Consider the following 22,570-nt stretch of genomic DNA (forward strand, 5'->3'; position numbering starts at 1 on the left):
CAGGCAAACTCTGCTCTCCAAGAGGCCAACAACTATTCAATATAGTCAAAGGATTGTTTTTATCTGCCAGCAAGCGCTCATCTCTCCACCCATACACAAAGTGATGCATGTTGATGAAGTGTTTAATGAGAAAATGAAGCACAGAAAAGAGGTGATCCATCCTGGAGATTCCAGCAGGAGTGTCAGGACGTTTTTATGGGAAGTTTGTGAGATATGGAGTCAAATAAGTCAAGAGTTTACTTAAGAGAGATGAAGAAGGGAGATAACACTTGAAAGGAGATTTTTTTAACCAGCAGCAACACAGAGTTTAAAAGTTCATAAAAGGCCCAATTAAAAATCAGGAGCTGAAAAAAAATTCATACACTTCAGTGACAATTTGAGTTTTTTACGTTTCAACCCTTTGTTGGCCAGAAAACTCAAACTCCTGCAGCATCTCTATGAAAGAGTCACGTACTTGCTTTATATATAAAAAGAAAGAATGAGCCAATCTCACTTGCAAAAATTGTGCAATCGTTTTCTTTCTGAGGACAGAAAAAAAAAAAAAAGATATTTAATTTAATATCAATCATCAAGATCACGACTCAGTAACCAATCGATTTACTGTTTAGTTGATACACTGTAAAAATGTTCATACTTGAGAGCTGAAGGTTTGCAACCTTTAGGCATTTTTCCTTAAGCAAAAAAACGACCCAACCATAAGTTAGAGGATATAAAGTTAGTTAGTTACAGATAAATTCCCCAACTGTAAATATAAAAGATAAATGGGGTAAGTGATGTCATGAATCGTTTAGCCACTTTTAATAGTTATAACTCAAGATAGTTATAACTCTAGACAGCTATATCAATCATATGTGAGTAAAAGACTACCTAGACTACCTTCAGTAACCTGCTTGAAGACCATTACTTCTTCAACCAATAATGTTGAAGCCTCACACTAAAAAACAAGAAGGTACGAGCACAAATCCTCCTATACTGATATATACAAGATGTGATGACGATGTCCTGTAGTTTGGTCATTCTTTGAAACCCACACATATAGATGCTTGAAATGGACTCCTTGGTCACACAATTATTTATAGACACACTTTTCAATTCTTTTACTGACACAAAGGGAATCATTTTAGTACATAAAATTAATTAACAAGTGAAAGTGAAACCAAAACTACTCAAAAACAAAAGCAAAACTAAGTCAGAAACACAGTGCCTCCCAAAGGGGCAAGAAACCTATCGGTCACTCGACAATATCCACCACACCTTTCATCATTTCTGTCAAATATATGCTGTTACAGTGGTGTAGGTTCATATTAAACATGGCCAGAGACCTTGTATATGCAATTCATCTCCTTTTAGCCTGCTTTACACCTACTTTCTGGCAGTTTCTTCCCCCATTCTTGGCTCTATCATATCATACAGCTCAGACACACAGCTGCGGTCGTGAATGCAGACGACCCACCCACCTGCTGCCCAAACCTTTTGTTTGCAAGGGGGCAGCCAGTGAGAAGAACACCGAGTTGAAAGGAGCAGGAAGTCCAAAAAAAGGGCTGCTTTCCATTTTGAACTGTGAATCACGCAAAGTTACTCAAGCAGAGCTCAAGAATAAAAGTAGACAGCTGGAACTAATAGGTCCCCTTTAAAGTGGACCATTATCCTGCAGCATCCATTATTGTGCAAGTGCATCAAGGCTCCAACAACAAAGAAAACTGTGTGCACATCTCTGCAAGGAGAGCGGCATCTGACAAAATGGCAGTGTCTGACATACCAACATATAATTTAAGCAAACAGAAATTTTATAACCCAGTGAAAGGCAAAACACAAACTGTGAGGGCATTTTCAATGACTTTTTCCTTTACTGAAAGTATGATATCTAAAATTTTCAAAAATCATATGAAAATTCTTGGTAATTGCAGCCTTTACATTAGCAATGTAAGGGTGGGGGGTGGAGAGTGACCACCCAAGTGACCAAAAAGGTTAATGGGACCGACTTCCTGGCTCCCAAACACCACATAAAACACACACAGTCATGCCCAGGAGGTCAAAGCTTTGAGGGGGAACTGGTGGCTCAAGTGACTGGGCATGACTGACTGGAGGCTGTCTCAGCTTCACGCTTCCTGCCCGAGGCCTTATCCTCCCTCAGCAGCCCTGCCGCTTCCCCTGCAGCCGTCCTTTGACAGGAAGCAGGAAGCGACCAGGCTTGTCAGTGTCCTGTCCCGTGTCCGTCTAATGACACCAACTGCTCTCTGCTGACAGCCGAGGAACAGAAAAAATACCCAACAACACAAAAAAGGCGCTTTCTGACTGTTCTTCTTCATCCACTTTTTTTCCCCCTTTTTGAACCGTGCTCCTCTCCTCTGCCATGTTTGGTATCACACTGGCAGCAGGATAGCTATGCGGTTACCATAGAGATGTGATGTGGCCGTCTCGAGCAGCAGCTCTATATTCTCCGTGGAGATTGAGGGACGCTGCTCTGACTAACCTGTTTGTCAGCAGCTGTCTGGGCCTCAGTGTTGCCACTGTGACACATTTCACTCTCCTCCCAGCAAAGAGCGAACACTAAACCTCTCAGAGCTGCTAAAATGTAAATTATTTCCTAGAAGAAGAAAACAGGAAAAGGGCACAAATATCAAAGGACTTCCTCAGAGTTCAGACATCTGCAGTGGCATTTTTTTATAACATTATCCACACCAGCTCTGAGTTTTATTTCTGCTTCCTTCCACAGAAATGCTCTTTCATTTCCCTTCTGGACCCAACTGCACACCAATCACTACAAAAACACACACACACAAAAAATGAGCACCTGTTCATTATAATTTATATCAGAGCAACGAATCTCGCCTTGCTTGTTTAGTCATAAAGATAAAGTCATATAAAAGATAAGTCTGTTTGTCTGTCAAGTAATTTTGTCTGCCTGCTGGTTGAGTCTATGTGGCATGACTCAAAAAGCAGGAAGGGCGGGGAGCTGTTTTCATTGGCAGGAAACAAATGCACATCCCTTTCTCTGGCCTGCAGCCGGAGAGCCCATCAGCGCTCCAAGAGGAATGGGAAAAATGAGAGGATGCAACATTTCCAAAAGCAGCTGAGGTCAGATGGCCTATTTCTCACACAAAGGAAGAAAGAGAATGATCAACTGCCAGTGGTTTTGGTTTTGGTTACGAGGTGTATCGGGACGACCGCATGACTGATTGGGTGTATCTGACACAGCAACTGGATGAAGTTGGATCTCTTCTACAGCTAACAGAGAACATTTTCTCAATGGATTCTATCAAATCAATATGCTAATAGAACCCTATGGAACCACATCTGATCAATGGAACAAAATCATTTTATTCAAATCAGCCAAATTAGAGAGAAAATCTATACATCCCTAAATAAGAAGCAGCTGCAGTGCAGTCAGTGCCAAAGCTTGGCCTGCACACACACGGACCCACAGCTTTTAAAACACACAAGCTGATGCATTGCAAGCTACGTTCTGTTTTAACAATATTTCATATATCAGCTTCACTTCAAAATTAAAAGGATCGCAATGTTTTTTCCCTGTTGGAAAGTGAAGCCAATGCATAAAAGGTGCCGTAAACCTGCATTCCTGCCAATGGCCTGCAGGGTCGACTCCTCAAGCTGCAAAAAGAAGTCAAGTAGTGCAGAGGTCTATGAGAAAAATCAACCTTCATATTCCTTCATCGAAGGCCTCAGCTTGCTTTCATGGATTAGGTTTATGATCTCAGTTGGTAGTTTTAAATTTTAGTCACTTCAATGTGGTTGCCTGTCTCTCTGTTAGCACTGGAAAAGACTGGGAACTTATCCCGGATGAACCCCACCTCTTGATGGATGGATGGATGGATATGATGCTGATCTCATAGGGTGGGCCTCCTGTGTGACTCACAAGTAGCTACCCTATGAACGTGTCCATGTGTTTCTCAGTCAGAGCTTCCCCTGGCTTCTCATAGCTGATCAATTGAGCTGGCGATACTTGAATTAAATTCTGAGTCAAGAAATATTTATTCAAGAATCACAAACAACGACCAGAGCGCTCGCCACGGCCGCTTCGTTCCTCCTCAATTTTTAAAGTTGTTTTGCATAACAAGCACATTGACCAAAGAATGATTCCAAAGACAGGATCAGCTGTTCTTGAAATGTAATTTTTAAACACCCTGTCTTTAAAATTAAAGTATTAAAAGTTTCAAAACACTAACATGGAGACGCTCAAAGTCCTCATCTTGGGACTTCGTGTCACGCTACTACAGCTACGTTCATCCATATGGACGGATGGGTGGAGCTAGGGCTGGGCGATATGGCCTAAAATCCATATCGCGATATAATTTGAAGCACGTGCGGTAACGATATATATATCGCGATATATTCTTTTCTTCTGTACAACGTATTTTCCACACTATAAGGCACACTTAAAATCCTTTAATTTTCTCAAAAATCGAGAGTGTGCCTTATGTATGAATTCTGGTTGTGCTTACTGACCTCGAACCGATTTCTGCGTGCAGAAATCTGTTAAAAATGTTTTAGTACAACTTTGGTAAGCTGCACTGCTTAATGGATTGTCAGAGCATTACAGCTGCCGTAGTGAGGAGCTTCGCGGAGTAATCTGGGTCCAAAACTCCGTCCGTTTCAGGTCCCAAAGTCAAACGAATGCTGAGAGTTAAAAACGGTCTGAATTCTTTCATCTTTAATAAAATCATCAGCGTTGCTGCTTTACCAAGTGTAACAATTAAGTTTTACATCCATGCGTCCATGAAAACAGAATTTATTAATTTAACAGAGTTAGAAGTAAACAGGAAGTTAGCTCGCTAGTTTCCACCTAAATATTTCATACCATGTTCTGACTGAGAGATTTTTGAAACTAATTAAAACGTACAGCTCTGCTACCACTTCCAACATAAATGAAGACAGAAAACTAAACAGCAGTGACGTTTGCAGGGTTACTGAAGTTGGACTACCTGCTATATAATGTTGTGCTACGTGATTGCTAGCGACACAGCTATGTTAGCATAACATTAGCACAGTAAAGCTGGAGGATGAACGCCAACTTTTTTTCCACTCGATAAAAGTTAACGTGAGGGATTCTGTATGAACAAATGCAATCACATAGCAGGATGCTATACACGGGCCAACTTCAGTCAGGAGAACAACTGAGATTATTCATCCACAATACGAGGTTAGTTATTAATATACTGCAACAACATGGGACTAGAACAGCTGTGAGAGAATTCATCGTTAATGAATCAATGTTACGGAAGTGGAGGAAGCGCCGTTTTTGGCTTTCCCCATATTTCAAAAGTGCTTCATCTCTTTACTATGACTGCCGCCCGCCATAATTTGCAGATGATTATGGTTGTAGCCGCTGCGATGCTTTCGACCAAAACAGGCGCAGCTTGATGACATCATCAACAAGCGCTATCGCGATAGAGCGATATAGTCAAAATCTCTATCGTTGGCCAAATTTATATCATTTCTATCGTATATCGTTTATATCGCCCACCCCTAGGTGGAGCCATCTGTTGCTTGAAGTGAAGTTGTGAAGCATCAAGCTGACATGACTGAAAAACTTTGGGACACTGCACACACATGTGGTAATGACCTGTTAATCACAAAGTAGGCCCACCCTAATCTGTACCCTAGTTTACCTCCTTTTGTTGAGACCTTAAACTCATCACCATGAGCTGTATAGGCTCTCACTCTCTCTCCCTGGCATTATTAAGATCTCCCCAGTACCCTTAATGATGAGTTTTGACACCTCAGCATCTGTCAATAAAGGTGCGGTTTGATGACAATTAGACAACAGCTTCTGGGGTTTTCCAAGGGTAGCTGCGTAGGCAGAGACCACCCTCACTAACTTCTGATGCACACCCAGTCACTGTGTTTTGTGAGCAGGCGTGAAATATGAGACACACTGCTCAGTTCACAAAAGATCTCCAAAATAGGCTTTGAAGAAGTAAACAATTAATGCACTTCCACACTGCCTTTCTGGTGGCTACACCCATCTTTTAAACACGGTGAAAGCCTGTAACACTGAGCCTTCTCCGTCTTCCTTTCGATTAGATGTTCCAGCAACAAAGCTCATCGATGCGATGCCTTTCAGCCGCCAACTCTCAAATTCCCATTTGCAGCAACGTCCCATTAGCAGTCGAACCACCCGCAAGGAAGCCAAAACCACAGTGAAATCTCAACAGTACACTACATGAGGATAATGTTCCCTTTAAAAAATAAAACAGACTGTGTTGAATTAGAAATATTAGGGAAAGGAAACAATAATTGCTTTAGGGAAATCTGTGGTTATATAAACATGAGCTGTATGCTGTTTATGGGCAACAGCATTCAAAACTATCAGTGTGTCCGTTTTTTTAATGGCTTACAAGCTTATATCTCTTACACAAATCTCCACCTGCTAATGATTCTGGTCACTAACATAAATAATAAGGCCCTGATATTACTCCATGACGTATTGCTGTTCGCTCTCTCTCAACACTCAGAGAAAGGAGCTGTTCAGCCGTGTGCTTTTCTGCAGATTTGCGAAGGCCACACGGAGGATTAAGCCAACTTCCTGAGTTGCAAGGACTCTTTGCTGCAGATCTCCAGAGGCTCACGCATGCATGCTTGCGGCCGGTGAAAACTCAAGCGGTGCACGCTGCAGTATCACATTCACACATCATTTGGCGGCTTCCCTCCGCTCTGCTTGCTCTCACGCAGCCCACTGCTTGTTTCTCGAGCGATGTTTTCACAATCACACCTACGCACTGCTGCAATCGACTGCACTTACCTAACATCAGACGAGCAGCATACTTTTATTTGTTTATTGTGCTTCTCAGTCAGGAAGTCATTATTCATGTGAAGCAGCTGTTAGATTACTATAGCGGGAGAAACTCACAGCTGATGATTAAAAAATGGCAGCTAGCATCCTTTTTGTGTAGGATTTGATAAAAGAAAGAAAACAAACAGCAGCAGAGCAGAAAGGTTGTTTGCTTCAGGGCAAAACTGAACCTCAACTGTGGCAAAAGCAAGGCTGCAGCAAACTCTTCCAGCTGATGAAATGCCAAATAAAAACAAACAACACTGAAATTAACAACTATTTTTACCACATACCCATCTGTAGTTCATTTCCTTGGCTAAATTACCGTTCATTTAATCTATACGTGTCCGGGGTGATACCTTCTGTTCGACCAATAGCTCAAAGACAAACGAGCTGCATCAAGGAAATAGTTGACATTTTTTGCTTAAAAATAACAACTAATCAAACAAATGTTTTTAGCGCTAACGGCAAACAACAGTCACAACAAGGTGTTGTGTCTGCAAAGAAAGGTTTGCAGAATCCTGCAAAGAGCTTCAAGTCTGCTGCACTGCAGTATTCAATTCAATTTTATTTATGTAGCTCCAAATCACAAAAACCGTCTGTCTCAAGGCGCTTTACACTCTAAGGTAAAGACCCAACAATAATACAGAGAAAACAGAAACCCCAACAATCAGATGACCCCCTATGAGTAAGCGCTTCGGTGACAGTGGGAAGGAAAATCTTCCTTTTAACAGGAAGAAACCTCCAGCAGAACCAGGCTCAGGGAGGGGCGGCTATCTGAGACCGGTTGGGGGTGAGGGGAGGAAGACGGGACAAAGGCATGCTGTGGAAGAGAGCCAGCAATTAATAATAATTAATAATTGAACCGATGAAGTAAAATTACTTTTTTAAAAACATCTTTGGTAACAGGGGGCTTTGTTAACCATTTTCCCAACTGCTTATAAAAATTGGAGGTCGTCAGTCCTTTCACAAACACACAGAGAGGCCAACAGACAAACTCACATCCACACAAACGGCCAATTTAGAATCACTAATTACAGACAACTTTGAGAAAACTGAGACAATGATCATCTTCATCAATTAACATGTAACGTCTGACTGAAGAGTAAGATCGACTGAAGATCACTGCATGAAATCAAGATTTGCATTTGTCACGAAAGACTTCTTTGACCTTGCAAATATTTTAGTCAAGCGACAAAATACCCTTAAAGACAAGAAAGAGTCCTAGATGGCATAACACCTATCCTCAGGTACGGAAACAAAGCATGGACGATAAACAAGAAAACTGCGGACAGCATCAATGCAGCAGAGATGCGGTTCATCAGGAGGGTGATTCATCAATGAAAAGACAGGCTAATTAAGAAGTTTTAAAAGAGCAAACACCAAAAGATCTCTATGCAAGAATAAGAGAGATATATGAGGAAGATTCATTAGACGTGATGAGGAGGGGATGATGGGAATATGATGTCACATCTGGAAAAATCGAAGGGGAGAGAAGCAAAGGCAGAAGGAGAGAAACCATCATTGATGGAATGAGAGAGTGGAGGAAGAAAACACCCAATGAGCTGCTGCACTGTGTGAGAGATAGCCTATCTTGGACGATCATGGCTGCCAACACCATTTGGCACTTAAGGAGGTGAATTAACCCAACAAGCATGACATCGGACTTTGGGAAGAAACCAGAGCTGTTGGAGGCAACTCCACTGTGAACCAAAGTCCAAACCCTGAAACATCTTCCTCTGAGAAAAACACAGTTTCATCATTTTGTTTGTCATTAAATAATAAAGGAAAAAAGGCTGATTGATCACATTATCTTGTTAAGACCATCTCCTTTAGGCCCTGGATGCCGTCACTCTCACATTAATACGAGCCTTTGTTTTTACTTCCCGTTTATAAACGGGAAGTAAGAGGATGATTTTAGGCCCACAAACCTCAGAGTGAGTTGACTCCACCTGAACTAACCAATGTGAGATGATGATGATAACGATAACAAACCACCGAGGAACAACGCAGAGGCTGTTTTTGGCACTCTGACTCCAGCAACTAACAATCTCTTTCATGTAGAGCATGTAGTTCCTCTGCGGATTATAATCTCCGTCTCTTTAATAACTCTTTGTCTGAACTGTTGCTTTGGTATTAAAGTCAAGATCTGGCTTCCTCGACTGTGGCACATAAGCAATCGAAAGCTTGTTTTTTTAAAGCTAAAATGCTGGTTCTTGTAAATATTTGATGTTTTTCTTGGTTTTCTTTGACACTAAACTAAAATAATTTTTGTTTGAGGACTGTTTCATAGACAAAACAGGATACTCTAGTTAATAAATATTTACTATAAAGAATGGGGATGACTGCTTGCAAGCTTAAACTACTGACGGCTGAGATTCTTAAGGTTTTAGCAACAGTAACAAACACATTTTAAATGCATTGTCAAGGAGATAAAATCCAGCGTTTTATCTTAAAATTAAATACTTATCACTTATAACATTTATCACTCTCAGAGTAGGCAAGAGTCCAAGGCCCATCTCTTTCATAACAGATCAACAGTGCGTGGGTCAACCAAAGAAAAATCTAAAATAAACTACTCTAATCTTTGACTTATCATTGATCAGCCGATGAACCTGCCAGCTCTGCTTCCTACCAACCAGCCACCCCTGTTGTAAATCTTCAGGGCATGCAGCCAAAGAGGGTGATGAAAAACACACTGTATTAGAAGTAACATTATTTTTCCTGCCTCTGAATTCCTGCACAGGTTCTGCAGAGCGCTTCACGGCATTCCTTAATGTTTTTCATACAGTTGAGTCTCGAATTTCACACTTTGTGGGACTCCAACGGGTGACATGTGAGCTACTCCAAAACCCACAGGTGTATCCACTCCCACGGGCCATTTGGATGCAAAGACATTTGAGCAACGTGATGCACAGATGGACAAAAATAAGCCCCACTACCATGATGTCCAACAAAAAGCCCCAACTCCCATCAGTGCTCATTTCCACCTCGATTTCCCCTCACAGACTCGAGCTCTGACAGCTGCTGCCATGGTTTTGAAAAGGAAGTGATGTAAGACTTTCCTATAACATTAAAAGACATCAGGGAAAGAGGTAAACAGCTCATCTTAAAAGGACCATCAGCGCCTTTTCCTGCAGGCTTGAATGACCTCAGCAGGGACTCGTCTGTTCTGGGAAAGGTAGCATTCAAATTCGACATTGAAAGTGTGTATCAATTGCTTAGCTGCAATACACACACACACACACACTCACACACAAAGAAGAGAGAGTCCAGGGCCAAACACCATGAAAGCTCGCAGACAGAGATGCACTGTTTATCCCCGAGGCCACAACAAGACAGCCAGCCGTCACAGGACAACACCGTCTCCTGGTTCTGCAGGCCAGTCTTAGAGGACAACAGTGTTACCACTGAGCTGATGTAATCACTGAAGGAGAAGAAAACCGAAGAGCGAGGAGGAGGAGGAAGAGGGGGAGGACGTTAAGAGGATCTGTGTGAGCTTTGTTACTGTTAAAACACAAGTACAAACCAAAATCAGAGAAAAGAAGGCGAAGGGTCACTACGGAGTACCAGTGTAGCTTATAACTACATGATGGTGTCAGACTGTATTTTTCCCCCTGTGGCTTCAATAAATCAATAAAAGACTAGTTGTATTAATCTAAACCGAAGAGGGTGACCGCACACCACTGAGGCACAGCAGGGCTTTGTGACGAATGCTCAGACTGTCTATTAGGAATGCTCCAGTTAAGAAAGCCGTTAATGTTTAGTTGCTTTTATTCATCTCTCTTTTCACTGAGACATTCTTTAAACATTTAGCAAAAACAGGTTGATGTAACACAACAGATTAAGATTGGCTACTGCCAGACACTGTGACATAAGCCGATACCAATGTGCATCCAATGTACTGTTGCCTTTCATATGACAGTGTAATTTAATGTGCTTATGGAAGCTGTCAGACTCAAATACAAGAGATAAACACAACTGCTGCAAACCAGTGTCACCAATAACCAAAGAACAACAAAGTGCAAGTTAAATGCACCTAAAACAAACCATATTTGTTTAACAGATCTATGGCACCAACTGCCTCCGTCCTGATTATGATAACTTTGTTCCACCGTGAATATGTCATTTATTATATATCACTGAGGGCTGTGGCAAGTAATATATCCAGTATGATTTGCTAAGTTAGCATTGAATACAAAGATTAGCTGAGAGTCTACTCTGGGGTCTATGTGATGTCACTAAGAGCAGCTATCCCCTAATATGGTCGTCCCAAGCACACAGCTTTGGCACAGAAGCCCCACCCACCTCCTCTTTAAACCTTCATTTTGTGAGAGTCAGCCAATCAGAAGAAAGTTGACTTAAAGGAATGGAAGTTTCACTCTCTTGCTTCAGATGTTGGTTGAATCAAGTGGCTCCACCAAGGTCTGAGAGTAGCAATGTGTTACAGTAAATAAGCAAAATACATTACCTTAAAATACTTAATTATGAATAAGAATTAACATAGTTAACGTTATTGGAAACAACCACTGCTGAAGCCTAAATTGGGATAATTCCCGAGATAATTCCTGTGTATTTGTCCTGTCTCACAACAGATGGCTGCCCCTCACTGAGCCTAGTTTTTTCCTGCTAAAAGGGAGTTTTTCCTTCCCACTGTTGCCAAATACTCAAAGTTGATCATCTGATTGTTGGGGTTTTTCTGTTTCACTCTAGGATCTTTACCTTACAATATAAAGAGACTTGAGGCAACTTTTGTTGTGATTTGTTGTGATAGAAATAACGTAGAATTTAATAATCATGTAAATCATCATTTCCTGCACTTGTATTGCAGCTAGCTAGCTCCCTTCATCGCATGCCATTCCTCATCTGAGATTAAAATGGCTGTCGATGGAGGGGAACTTTAACACCATCCATCCGTGTGAGGAAGGCTGCAGACAGATGTGAACACTGACCCACTCTTCTTTGTCTAAATCAGGGAGAAAAGCAGGGGGGATCAGAGTGCCAGAGGAGAGTCTGGTCCACAGCTTATCTGCTGCCAGCTAATAGCCCTTGATGATATACGCGGTGCAGCTGCGGCAGGAAGGTAGGCCAACAGCTGTGGCCCACAGACCGATTATCAGATTTCAGCTACAGACGCAAACAAGCCAGCAAACAGGCAACACAACACAGTCTCACCTCCTGCTGTGACAGAGGCAGAACAAATTAAAAAATGGCTTCAAGGTTTACAGAGGGAGATTTAAAGGCACATCCCCCGTCTTTAAATGCTCTTTTTTTATTCACCATCACCATTCTGTGAATTCCTGGGGCCTAAAACACTACACATCTTCAAAAAAATACAAACAGCAGTTCTACAAATGCTAACACTGTAACTCTAGGGTTTGCATGTTCTCCCCATGTCTGTGTGGGTTCTCTCCATGTACTGCAGCTTCCTCTCACATGCAAAAGACATGAATGAGTGCAAACTGCTCATAAGTGTACATGTGAGGGAGATGGGCCATCTTAGCCCTGCCACAGACTAGTGGTCTGTCCATAGTGCTCTAAGACAGCTGGGACTCTTGATTGGATAGGTGGTTAAGATTGTGCAGACCTAAGCAGTGGCTCTATAGTGTAGTGCAAGCTCTTTGGGGTTACATCAGGAAGGGCATCCAGTTTAAAACTCGAATTAAATGGTAGATGGACGCCCTTCCCTGAGTCTGGTTCTGTCGGGGGGGGGGTGTGTGTGTCATCTGATTGTTACGATTTTCTCTGTTTTCGCTGTATTATTGTTTGATCTCTACATTACAATGTAAAGCACCTTGACACAACTGTTCTTGTGATTTTGCGGTTTATAAATAACATTGAATAGAACTGAAATATAAGTGAATCCATGTGAGTTCAAATATTGCAACTTTGGAAAAAAATGCACTTTATCACTGAAGCCCATCAGCTGGGACTCTCTGCTTGAGGCCAGCTGGAGCTGAATGATCCAACCTCACTTTTAGATGGAGAGGGGAAAAAGTGAGCGAAATCATAGGACTTCTTGCTAAGCTCTGGTAACACATCACTGTAACTTGATTCCAGCTCTCAAGACTGGCAGAGCCGGATAATCATGGGTTCCCAATGCAACTGCATGCATTCACTCGACGTGAGTGAACCATTAGGGTTACCGTTAAGTACCAAGCTGTACTTTTTAGGGTACAAACAGAATTACTTTTGTGCTACAGAGTACTAATTCACACCTACAGTCTATGGTGAATTTTAGGACCACCTCACATCACTACTGCGACATGTTGAAGAATGACAAACATGTAGGGCAATGGTGGTGGCGAGCCAAAAGCAAGCTCAGATGTGGTTACACTTTTCAAAACTCGACGCAGACAACACTCTCTGCAAAGTTTGAAGTGCAGACTACAAAACTGGCCAAGGCAACACATCTAATCTGAGAGAAACAAACGTCTGTAAGCAAAACTCACAGAAAGGAGCAAACGTTAGAACATCCACCATTAACCGATAAGAAGATGAACACAAGGATGATGATGATGAAGAAACTTTTAGTGAGGCATTTTCTTCAGGTATTAAATCTGATGAGTATTCATTTGACGGACAAACTGTTGTCAGAGAAATGGGTGTTTAAACTTTGGATTTTTACCCTGACTGCACTTGAGTTTTTTAAATCAGCTTGCTATTTACAGTAAACAAACATGTAATGTGAGCTAGTACCTCTAAAACCTTGGTATGCAACCATAACCACTAATAGACTAACACTACAGCTCACTATTCGTTGTCATTAAAGTTTCAACTCAGAAGTAAAGACTTTGCAAGAAAAAGAAATAGAATTTATTATTTCAAAATGAGTAAAGTATTAAATAAAGGTACTGTTGGGTGCTGATTTTCAGGTATTGGTAGAAATGTTAAAAGGTACCCCTAATTTGAAAACCTCTTGGTGAAAATAGTAATAAAGCTCTCATCAAGTTCAGTTTTACCCAAATAAAATCTACATTTAGCTCATAATCTGACACTGCTGCATTTGGTCCTGGTCTCATCTGTTAGCAAACAAAAATAGCAAAAATAAGCTTAAACAGGGACCCATTTATTCTGTCGTATATAATCCACCTTCATCTGCTTCACACTCATCAGGAGGGCTGGAGGGTGTTATAGCTGTCATAGAGCGAGAGCCAGTGTACACCCTGGACTGGTCGTCCAATCTGTCACAGGGCTAACACAGATAGAGACAACCATTCATGCTCACATTCACACCTACAGTCAATTAAGGTTCCCAAATTAATCAATTACTCATGCATGTCTTTGACGATTCATGTAATTTTTCTACTTTCACAGAAAAAGCTTCTATTAGCTTGTCAATTATTACAAAACACCTGGTACAAACACGGCAGCCTTATAAGATACAGGCAGCTCGCAAGCATCTAGTGCTACCCCTCTAAAGGCGCCCAGAAATTGACCGATCAGAAGAAAGTAATATTTTTTATTTTTAAAAAAATCATACAAGTGCTCGTTAAATGAACGTAACTCTGCGACCTCTTGTGCTAGAAACAAAATTAAAGCAGTTTCGGAAAGAAGAGAAGACGAGCTTTACAGGAATATTGGGTAGCACAAAGCATTCACAAGATTTTACCATGTGCACATCATATTACCTCAACCTCCTCAACCATTTTGGGCTAGAGAGAAAATTCAACTGGCATAAAGAGTTAGGGGCCAGCATACGATACAAAGCCACACTGGTGGAGTTTCAGAGTAAATCTAGAATAGAATAGAAAGCTCTAGAATAAATCCAGAGCTTACAGTTTTAAGAGCTGTAATATGACTGTATATATAACTGTAACTCTGAAATATTTCTACACAAAAACCTGCAAGGTTTGCTTCTTACAATTTACAGATCCTTTCTAAACACTTTTATATTACACTCTCATCTCTGGGAAATGCAGCTGAGGAATACCAGGGCTTTTACTGCGAACTGAGAATCCTGGAAGCATCCACTTTTAAATAGCGCGGTTTAACTGGAACGAGATGTCATGTGAGAAACGGTGCCAAGAGATGAAAAATGCTGCCATTCTCTCAGACCGTGTGATTCATTGGGTTTGGTGACACAGGGGACAAATGATGAATAAAAAGCCATAACTTCAGTAATAACTGAATGTGACACTGCTGTGCTCACTGGCTGCAAATGTTGCAGAAAGCAGCCTTAAACAGCTGGCACTCCATTTTGTTATGTAAAGCAAAGTAGTAAAAACTTGTCTCCTCCTTTTGAAATATTGAACGCTGAGTAAAAAAGTAAAAGAAGCTGAAGCACACTGAGACAAATAAAAGTGGCTTTCAGATAAACTGCTGATCAAAGTCTACTGAGTTGTTTCTGAATGTGGGTGGAAGCTGCCAACTCACTTTCTAAAGCTAAATGACCAAATATATGAGAATAAATCTTTTATTTGTGGTGTTGCTGGGGCAGCTGATCCCCTGCTGCTGGACTGGATGTCACATGTGACGGGCTCAAGCCTCACATGACGGCATCTCACCCGGGCTGTATCCTCGGGTGATGTTAGCGTTTCAGACAGACAGCTTGAGGATTTTAATCGTTAAACGCTGCATGTTTTACTTCCTGCTCTGCTCTGAACTCAATGACAACGTGATGATTATGTGATTCATTAAAAAACAAACAAACAAACACAGATGAGTTCTTTAAAATATGTTCTTTAAACATCCACAGATGTTTTATTGGGACCAAGTACACTTTTGTTGTTTACTTAGTGACTTTTACTATGTCAATGTGTGAATCGAGGAGGGGTTGCAATGCTAAATCCATTTCCTACCTCATGTAATGTAGCTGTGACTCAAGGGGACTCCGCCTACTGATGTTATTCTTATATGTCTTATATGTTATTTTGCTAAATTAAATAATTAAATAATTAAAACACTAACATTTGTCAAGTTGTTAAGTTTACATTTATTTATAATTACCAAACAATAAATAAATTAAATTAATACAAATTGATATCTTTTATCTCAAGAGAAAGCCAAACCAAATTTAATTGTACTTTCATGTATAATAGCAATAAAGATGATTCATTCATTCGGTATTGTTGCGTTTTCCATTGTCTACTGGACAACCTGAAGGCATTTTTTTAAAACATGAGATTGTTTAATAAGGTCTTTTTTATTACTCCGATTTTTATAATTCATTAAATCCTGACATTTATTTTAGATGTGCCAAAAATTAGACACTTTTGGAGAGCTGCGTCAGGAAGGAAATTCAACATAAAATATGTGCCAAATCAAATATGTGGATCATCAGCAGAGGCTCAGGTTAACTGTGGGACTGTGACTAGTAAGGTTCCTGCAGCTTAAGTCAGATTTTATACTTAAGATTTTAATAATGCCGCATCAAATTTATTACCAACACAAAAATCAAACAGCATTAATTAGTTACACTTGGAGACACCAGCTGTTTGTTTCTTGTGGTTGTGAGAATCTCAACAAACATTTTTTATTTAGGAATTTACTAGAGTAGCTCTATAATTTTGAAAACAATCCTTATTTTTCCGCATACAAGGCCTTTTTTAAGCAGCCTTCTAGTTTATCCACCATCAAAACCAGCTGTTTTAGCTCATCTACCGTTAAGGCCGCCAACACCTTAAAACTGCTTTCTTCTGCTGCTACAATTATGGATATCCACTTTCTATGACATCATACAGAGCCAAGAATAGAAAAACTGTGTGAAACAGTGTTAAGATAGGTACAGGTAATATGAGTGACTATGTTGACTTTGCCATTTGAAACTTTAGCCATATTTAATATAAGAATTTAGCACTGTAGATAGTGTTTGTGTACAGTATATATTACCATGGTGTATATATATATATATATATATATATATGACTTACAAATTAACAAAGAAAGGCATATCAAGTCTAGTTAGATTAGAATCTGCGTTAATCCAATAAACTGGTGAAAGTAGGCTGTCTTACAGGAACATGTAGGCAGTTTCAGCCTGTAACGTCGAGGCTCTAATTTGCCTCGATTCCCATCACGGCATCATGCATAGTTTGAAACACTTCCTGCACAAAACACACCGAGTCTCATGCACGTTTGCATGGTTCCAGTTTCAGGTCAGTTTGCAAGATCCTCACTTTTTCAGATATCGCACCTGCCCTGAGCATCCCGTTTCTCTCTTTTTTTAACTGTATATTGAAAATATAAACGTCAGTGTCAGAAAAACTAAGGTTTTATTTTTAGGCCAATGAATTCGCTGCCTTTTGAGACCATTCAAGGACCTGCACAAACTCTGTCATTATTAGCGTTGATTTATGTCTGAGTAAGTGAATGCAGGAGCTACTGAACAGAAATAGTGACAACTAGGCCTCCTACACTGCGCCAAAAAAAATGAAAATAAAAAATGAATACACTCAGTCTGACTGCGCCTGCTTGTAACATAAATAATTTAAAAACAGTTTTCAGCTTCAGTTGTCCTTCTCTTCCCTTTTCCCTGGTGTTTTGCAACCTTTTATGACCTCTCACCATCACCCATCATGGATATTCATAACACACATGTAGCTGAGCATAAAATATATTATTCTGTTGCATCAATAGGTAAAAGAAAAATATATATATACTCCACAGGGAATCTCTGAGAGATCTGAAAACTGAGTCAAGTGTCATATAAAATGTCTTTCTGTAAATAGAGAGAGGAGCTGTAAAAGAGTGGCAGGAATGTTAAGTCTGTTTCTAGCAAAAAGAAAACAATATGCGACTCGCACACTGATGAGTGACGACTCCAGGCAATGATTTTCATTCCAATATACATACGCAGTGGTTTGGAATAAAACTCCCCATTCATTTATTTCTTTCTTCTTTCAAACATTGGATAGCATCAGAACCTGTGTCTTCGAGGTTAAAATGCTGCGCCTGAAAAGGCTGTTATATAAAAAGTATAAAAGGCCCCTGCCCATTAGGTCAAGCCCAGCCATGCTTGAATAGAGGGACTGTGAAAAGTCAACATTTTTCTGGTCAAGCCCATGTGATGTGGTGTGAGAGGCATGCTCAAAGGAATGCCTATGCAGTGAGGGTTTCCCTTGTATCGCTGCTGCGGCTCTCTGTGGTTTTAGGAGAGCAAACCCAGTGACGCAAAGTGCCATCTGTGGGGTAGAGACAATACAAGGCCCCTCAAGGGAATAACAAGTGCCCGCTGCTAATATTAACTTACATCAGAGAGGGTATGACAAAGCAGGAGCAGTAAGCTGCCGCATTTTTATATAAGCAAATGTCAGGTTTGCTGCTCTCTGCTGCTGAACAATCTGTGCCGTGGTATTTTTAGGGAGTCGAGTTATTTGGTTTGTTCTTTCATTTTTTTGCTGTGTATGGAGAAAACTTTTAGACACACCCATCCGCACATTATCACAAGGTTTACACTGATTGTTGAGCCGCACTGATGAACACTTTCTTTGCTAGTTATTTTCCTTGTTAAGGTGTGTGATTTTTAGTAATCTTAAAATTCACAGTGTGAGACTCGACTCTTACTAAACTAAACTGCACCAAAAAAAAGACTGCATCGTGATACCTACTGACTGAGGGGATGGATTTTGGAGCTCTATTCTTTGTCTCCATGCTACATTCCCATTGGCTGAGTCACGTTAAAAGCCGGGGGAAACCTGTTACAACAAACATTTTATTTTCTGTGCTTCAACTGTACAAATTCACCTAGAAACCACTCGGCAACCAGTTGGGGAAACTTTTTCCATACCAACCAGTGGCTGCTAACCTGTCTCTAAAAAATCAAATCACGTAAACATTTGAGGACATCCTTCAAAAAAAAAAAAAAAAAAAAAAAAAGGAATCTCAATATTTTGGGGGGTTTCTCACTGCTGGTCAGACAAAACAGGATACTGGAAAACATCACAGTGGCCATTTTTCACAATTTCCTGATGTTTTTCTAGCCAAATGATTTGCCCCGACAATATTTCAAGTTAATAGGCAGTTGCAGCTGATAAGAAATTGAAATAAGTGATCAAACTTAAACAGCCAAAAAGAAGAAAGAAAAAAAAAATCTCATCCCCACACTGTTCGACTGCCAAATGCTTTCTGGGAAACACTGCTCAAACAACAAAAACAACACAGCAATAACTGCTTTGCACCAACAATGACTGCAAAATAAAAGCCAGACACATCAGCCTGTTTCCGGTCTGCCACCCACACACCGAATGCACACAATGCCCCCCCATCCTCTGTGTCTCAAGCAGCTGAGACAGTGAGCCAGGAAGGTTATTTTTAAAACTTTATCTCAACATCTGACTTCCCATTGTTTTCCACATTTCTGCACTGATCCAAATGTAAACAGTAAACATCTACGAGTGATCTGCTGCGGCCACAGGGAGAGAAAATTTCTGGGGTGGAGGTCCATGAGTCATGAATACTTGTGTGTCACTACGCGCTGATCAATTATTGACATGTGGTGTTGAATTAAGACGATATGATGCTGCGGCAACCCCCCCTTCTTCTTTGCACCTCCAGATGACTCAATGGAAGCACACAGAGAGTGACAACTCTCCTGCGGGGTCAACTCACCCCCTCAGGTTACAGTATTAAATATTCACGCCGTACCTTTGCATAATTCACCATGTCAACATACCAAGGAAATGACTTGGAGAAAAAGAGGGCTGAATGCTTTGAATTCAGGACAAAAGCTCCAGAGCATTTTAAACAAACTCCTCTTCAGGCACAGTGAAGCTGAAGGCGGTTTTCTGTGCATGATGCAAGTGAGTCCCTGCAAGACTCTGCAGGGATCAAACAGGGTTGCTAATTCAATAAAACAGACATGAATCTAGAAGTATTCAGGGCTTTAAGCTGGCTGTCTGCTCCCTGTGTCTGCCACAGCCTGATGGGTGTATCCCAATCTGAGTGACCCGCCAGGCTCGTTTTCTCTGCCAGGAATGTTTCAGGCGCATCTCGCCATTGTTTAAAACACTGAAAAGCATGTCGCTCGCTCTTTGGTGCCAGTTTAACGGTTCTTCCTCTGTCATGTGATCTCGATGCAAAAGAAAAAAAAAAAATTCCAGAGCGGCTACTGAAGCCCAGCGCACATGGCGGCCCTCTCTAACAGATGTTTTTCGTTTGTGCTGCTGCAGTCTCTCAGTTCAGAGGCACAGAGCCAGAGAGGTGATTCATGATGCGAGCCTCTTTCTTGTTACAGTCAGCAGACTGAGAGACGGCTCCAGGTTGAGAATAAACACGAGCCCGGCTCTGTTTTGGTAGATTTCCTATTGTTACGATATGATAAAGCTGTAGAAGAAGACATGATAGATGGCACAGATTGTGTGCTTTTATATGTGATTTTGTATATTGGAGCAAGGGGACTGGGCCTGTGCTTTCTCCTCCACACTCACCAGCCGGCTCATTTTCATCCTAAATGGAAAGCTGGTATCACACTGAACGCTCCTGCAAGCCTGGAGTCATTCACGTCTGCAGCTAAATGTGCTTCAAAGCGGGAAATGAGGTCACATTTTAGCATTAATGGACGGCGGTGAAGGTGTTCGCTCCCCTGGTTTGATGCTCCATTTAATCATGGCAGGAAGAAGGGAGGCAAACACTTCACAGCTCACCTGCCTGACCTGATTACACCTCTTCCTGCATGATCAGAGGTGACACAGCATCACAGCGTGTGACTTTGGGTGTGTTTCCCCTGCAAACGTTTTCTGCTTTTTTTTTTTTTTTTGGAGATACAAATCAGTGTGCTGGGCCTGTGTGACAGCAATGAATGAGGAATAACACAGAATCCAGATCTGAATACTAGGAAAAGGGTTTTCTCTGCTACAGCCTGGCAGCATGCTCTAAAGCCTTGAGTTATGTAATAGTGAACACAGTGAGCTGCAGGCCTGAATGCACATCTTTCTATTCCAGCAAAGCCATCCACCCCGTCTATTCTTACTCTTCATATCAGGCGAGATAACACACTATTTTGCATCAGGTCTTAGGCTGAAATAGGTGCACTTTAGGGGCAACAGGTGCAATTATTTTCCCCTTTCCTCTGCGCATATTAATGCATCTGGAGGTCTGAGGGGATTTTAAAAGCTTTCAAACATTACCAGCGGAATTTAAGGTGGATTGCATGCAGCCTTGGCTCTATAAAAAATGCATCCCCGTTCAGAGATGGTGCATTTCGCCTCATTAGTATCATTCTTTATTAAATAACAACAACAATAATATTACAGTCTGTGTGGCTGTAATTATCCATCCATCCTCAACAGGCTCACACCGTGGCCTTACCTCCTCCAGCACATTCACTGTATTCCTGCAGCTCTGCATTCGGGTGGTGAAGCTGGATGTTGTCGGGGAATTGTAATCCTCTGTTGTCTCCGAGAGAAACTCGGACACCGATATTTGATCCGGCATCCTTTAACTGTGAGGGGGTAAATGCCCACAGGAGGGTTGGCGATGAATGCTCAGAAAGACAAAACCATGTAAGATTTAAAAATAGATAGAAAGCACGATGGGGGGACTGTACGGCCGATGGAAAGGCTAAGCCGATTTTCCCCCTGCAAAACTGCGTTAAACTATCGAGATGATTAAGACGTGTCTTCTTCTCCTGTGACTTCTCAAATGACTTCACTGTTCCCCAAGGGCCCACGGCAGGAGGGAATTTACCAAATATCTACAGGCTGGGTCCCCCTCTCGATGTGTATTTTCCGCGAGAAGATGTCTAAAAGCGACACATTTATAAATAGTGTCACTCTGCGTCTAACTAAACCACGGAGGGAAAAGCGGCGTAAAGAATAGCGGATGCCCTCATTATGCTCTACAGATGTGCAAAAAGCCGCTTGTCGTCAAAACCGCGCGACGTTACCAGGCTCGGTTTAAATTTTATCATAGTCCACGGTCTGCCGAGTTCGTCTGGTACTTTGGTCCCGTTTCTTCTGTCGTAGTTTAAGGTTTTTTAAAAGCTAAACGCTGCCGCAGACACATTCACTGCCACTCTCTCCTGCGCTCGGAGCTGCTCAGAAGCGATGTCAAGCTTGCGCTGAGACAAAGCGCGACTTCCTGGCAGTAATTTCAATATAAAACACCAGCTAACGCTTTTACATTACGTAAATGCATTTTTAATGAATGGAAAAGACTATATATAAAAGGCGGTAAGCTTAAAACGTCTAAATATGTGTTTAAGAGAAAGTTATGCACAAAAATAACATTTATCATCCATTTTTGTTCAGATTGTTGTCAGTAGAGCTGACGATAGCTTGATTTTTCTATCGTGAATTTTCAGTGTACTAATATAAAACGTATCATAGCGGCTAGTAAGCATTTATAAGGGGAAAATGTGTTCGTGTCACATGATTTTTATACATTTATTTTGAAATTACATTCCACAATATCCGTTTTTATGTTCATAAACTGAATGTTTTACAAATATCTCTCCCGCCCACCTCGCCTGGTTGACTAGGACTGGGGGCTGCTGTACGCATGCGTGATCTGGACTTAGTAACTGCAGAATGGTCCGTCGGTGTAGCTGTAGGCCTGAAAGGGAAAAGAACACACGAGTAATTTTTATTTTATGGGATGTTTTTATTCTTGGGTAATATTTTGAAGACTAGAAACCCATCTAAGCACTGTAGGTTGACTTAGCTGCCATCAAAGGTGGAAAAATCGCCAGTTAACTTGATGACCTTTGGGTTTCCAGTACAGTATTTTCCAGTTTAATTTTAGGATTTTCTCAGTAGCAGCTTTTTAAGTTCACTTACGATTTAGTACCAGCAAATATGTCATTGCATTATTTCCCTAATGCTAGTATTGCTCTGTGGT

The 22,570-nt window shown here is 41.1% G+C and overlaps 1 protein-coding gene across 7 annotated transcripts in view; it reads right to left on the reverse strand.

Moving 5' to 3' along the window:
* asap1b (ArfGAP with SH3 domain, ankyrin repeat and PH domain 1b) overlaps nucleotides 1–21,780 on the reverse strand; it is an 81,855-nt gene extending 60,075 nt beyond the window's left edge. For 5 of the 7 annotated variants that reach the window (XM_084939569.1, XM_084939565.1, XM_084939567.1 and 2 more), the window contains exon 1: nucleotides 21,041–21,779. In XM_084939569.1, the coding sequence (XP_084795695.1) occupies nucleotides 21,041–21,166 (126 nt within the window). In that variant the 5' untranslated portion in view covers nucleotides 21,167–21,779. Of the gene's footprint in view, nucleotides 1–21,040 lie in introns of all 7 variants that reach the window. The other 2 variants (XM_084939570.1, XM_084939564.1) reach the window with 1 other exon arrangement.
* Nucleotides 21,781–22,570: the final 790 nt, after the last annotated feature.

Source organism: Perissodus microlepis, chromosome 9 (genome assembly GCF_051167445.1).
Source record: "Perissodus microlepis isolate ML-2025 ecotype Zambia chromosome 9, ASM5116744v1, whole genome shotgun sequence".
Classification (NCBI taxonomy): Eukaryota; Metazoa; Chordata; class Actinopteri; order Cichliformes; family Cichlidae; genus Perissodus; species Perissodus microlepis.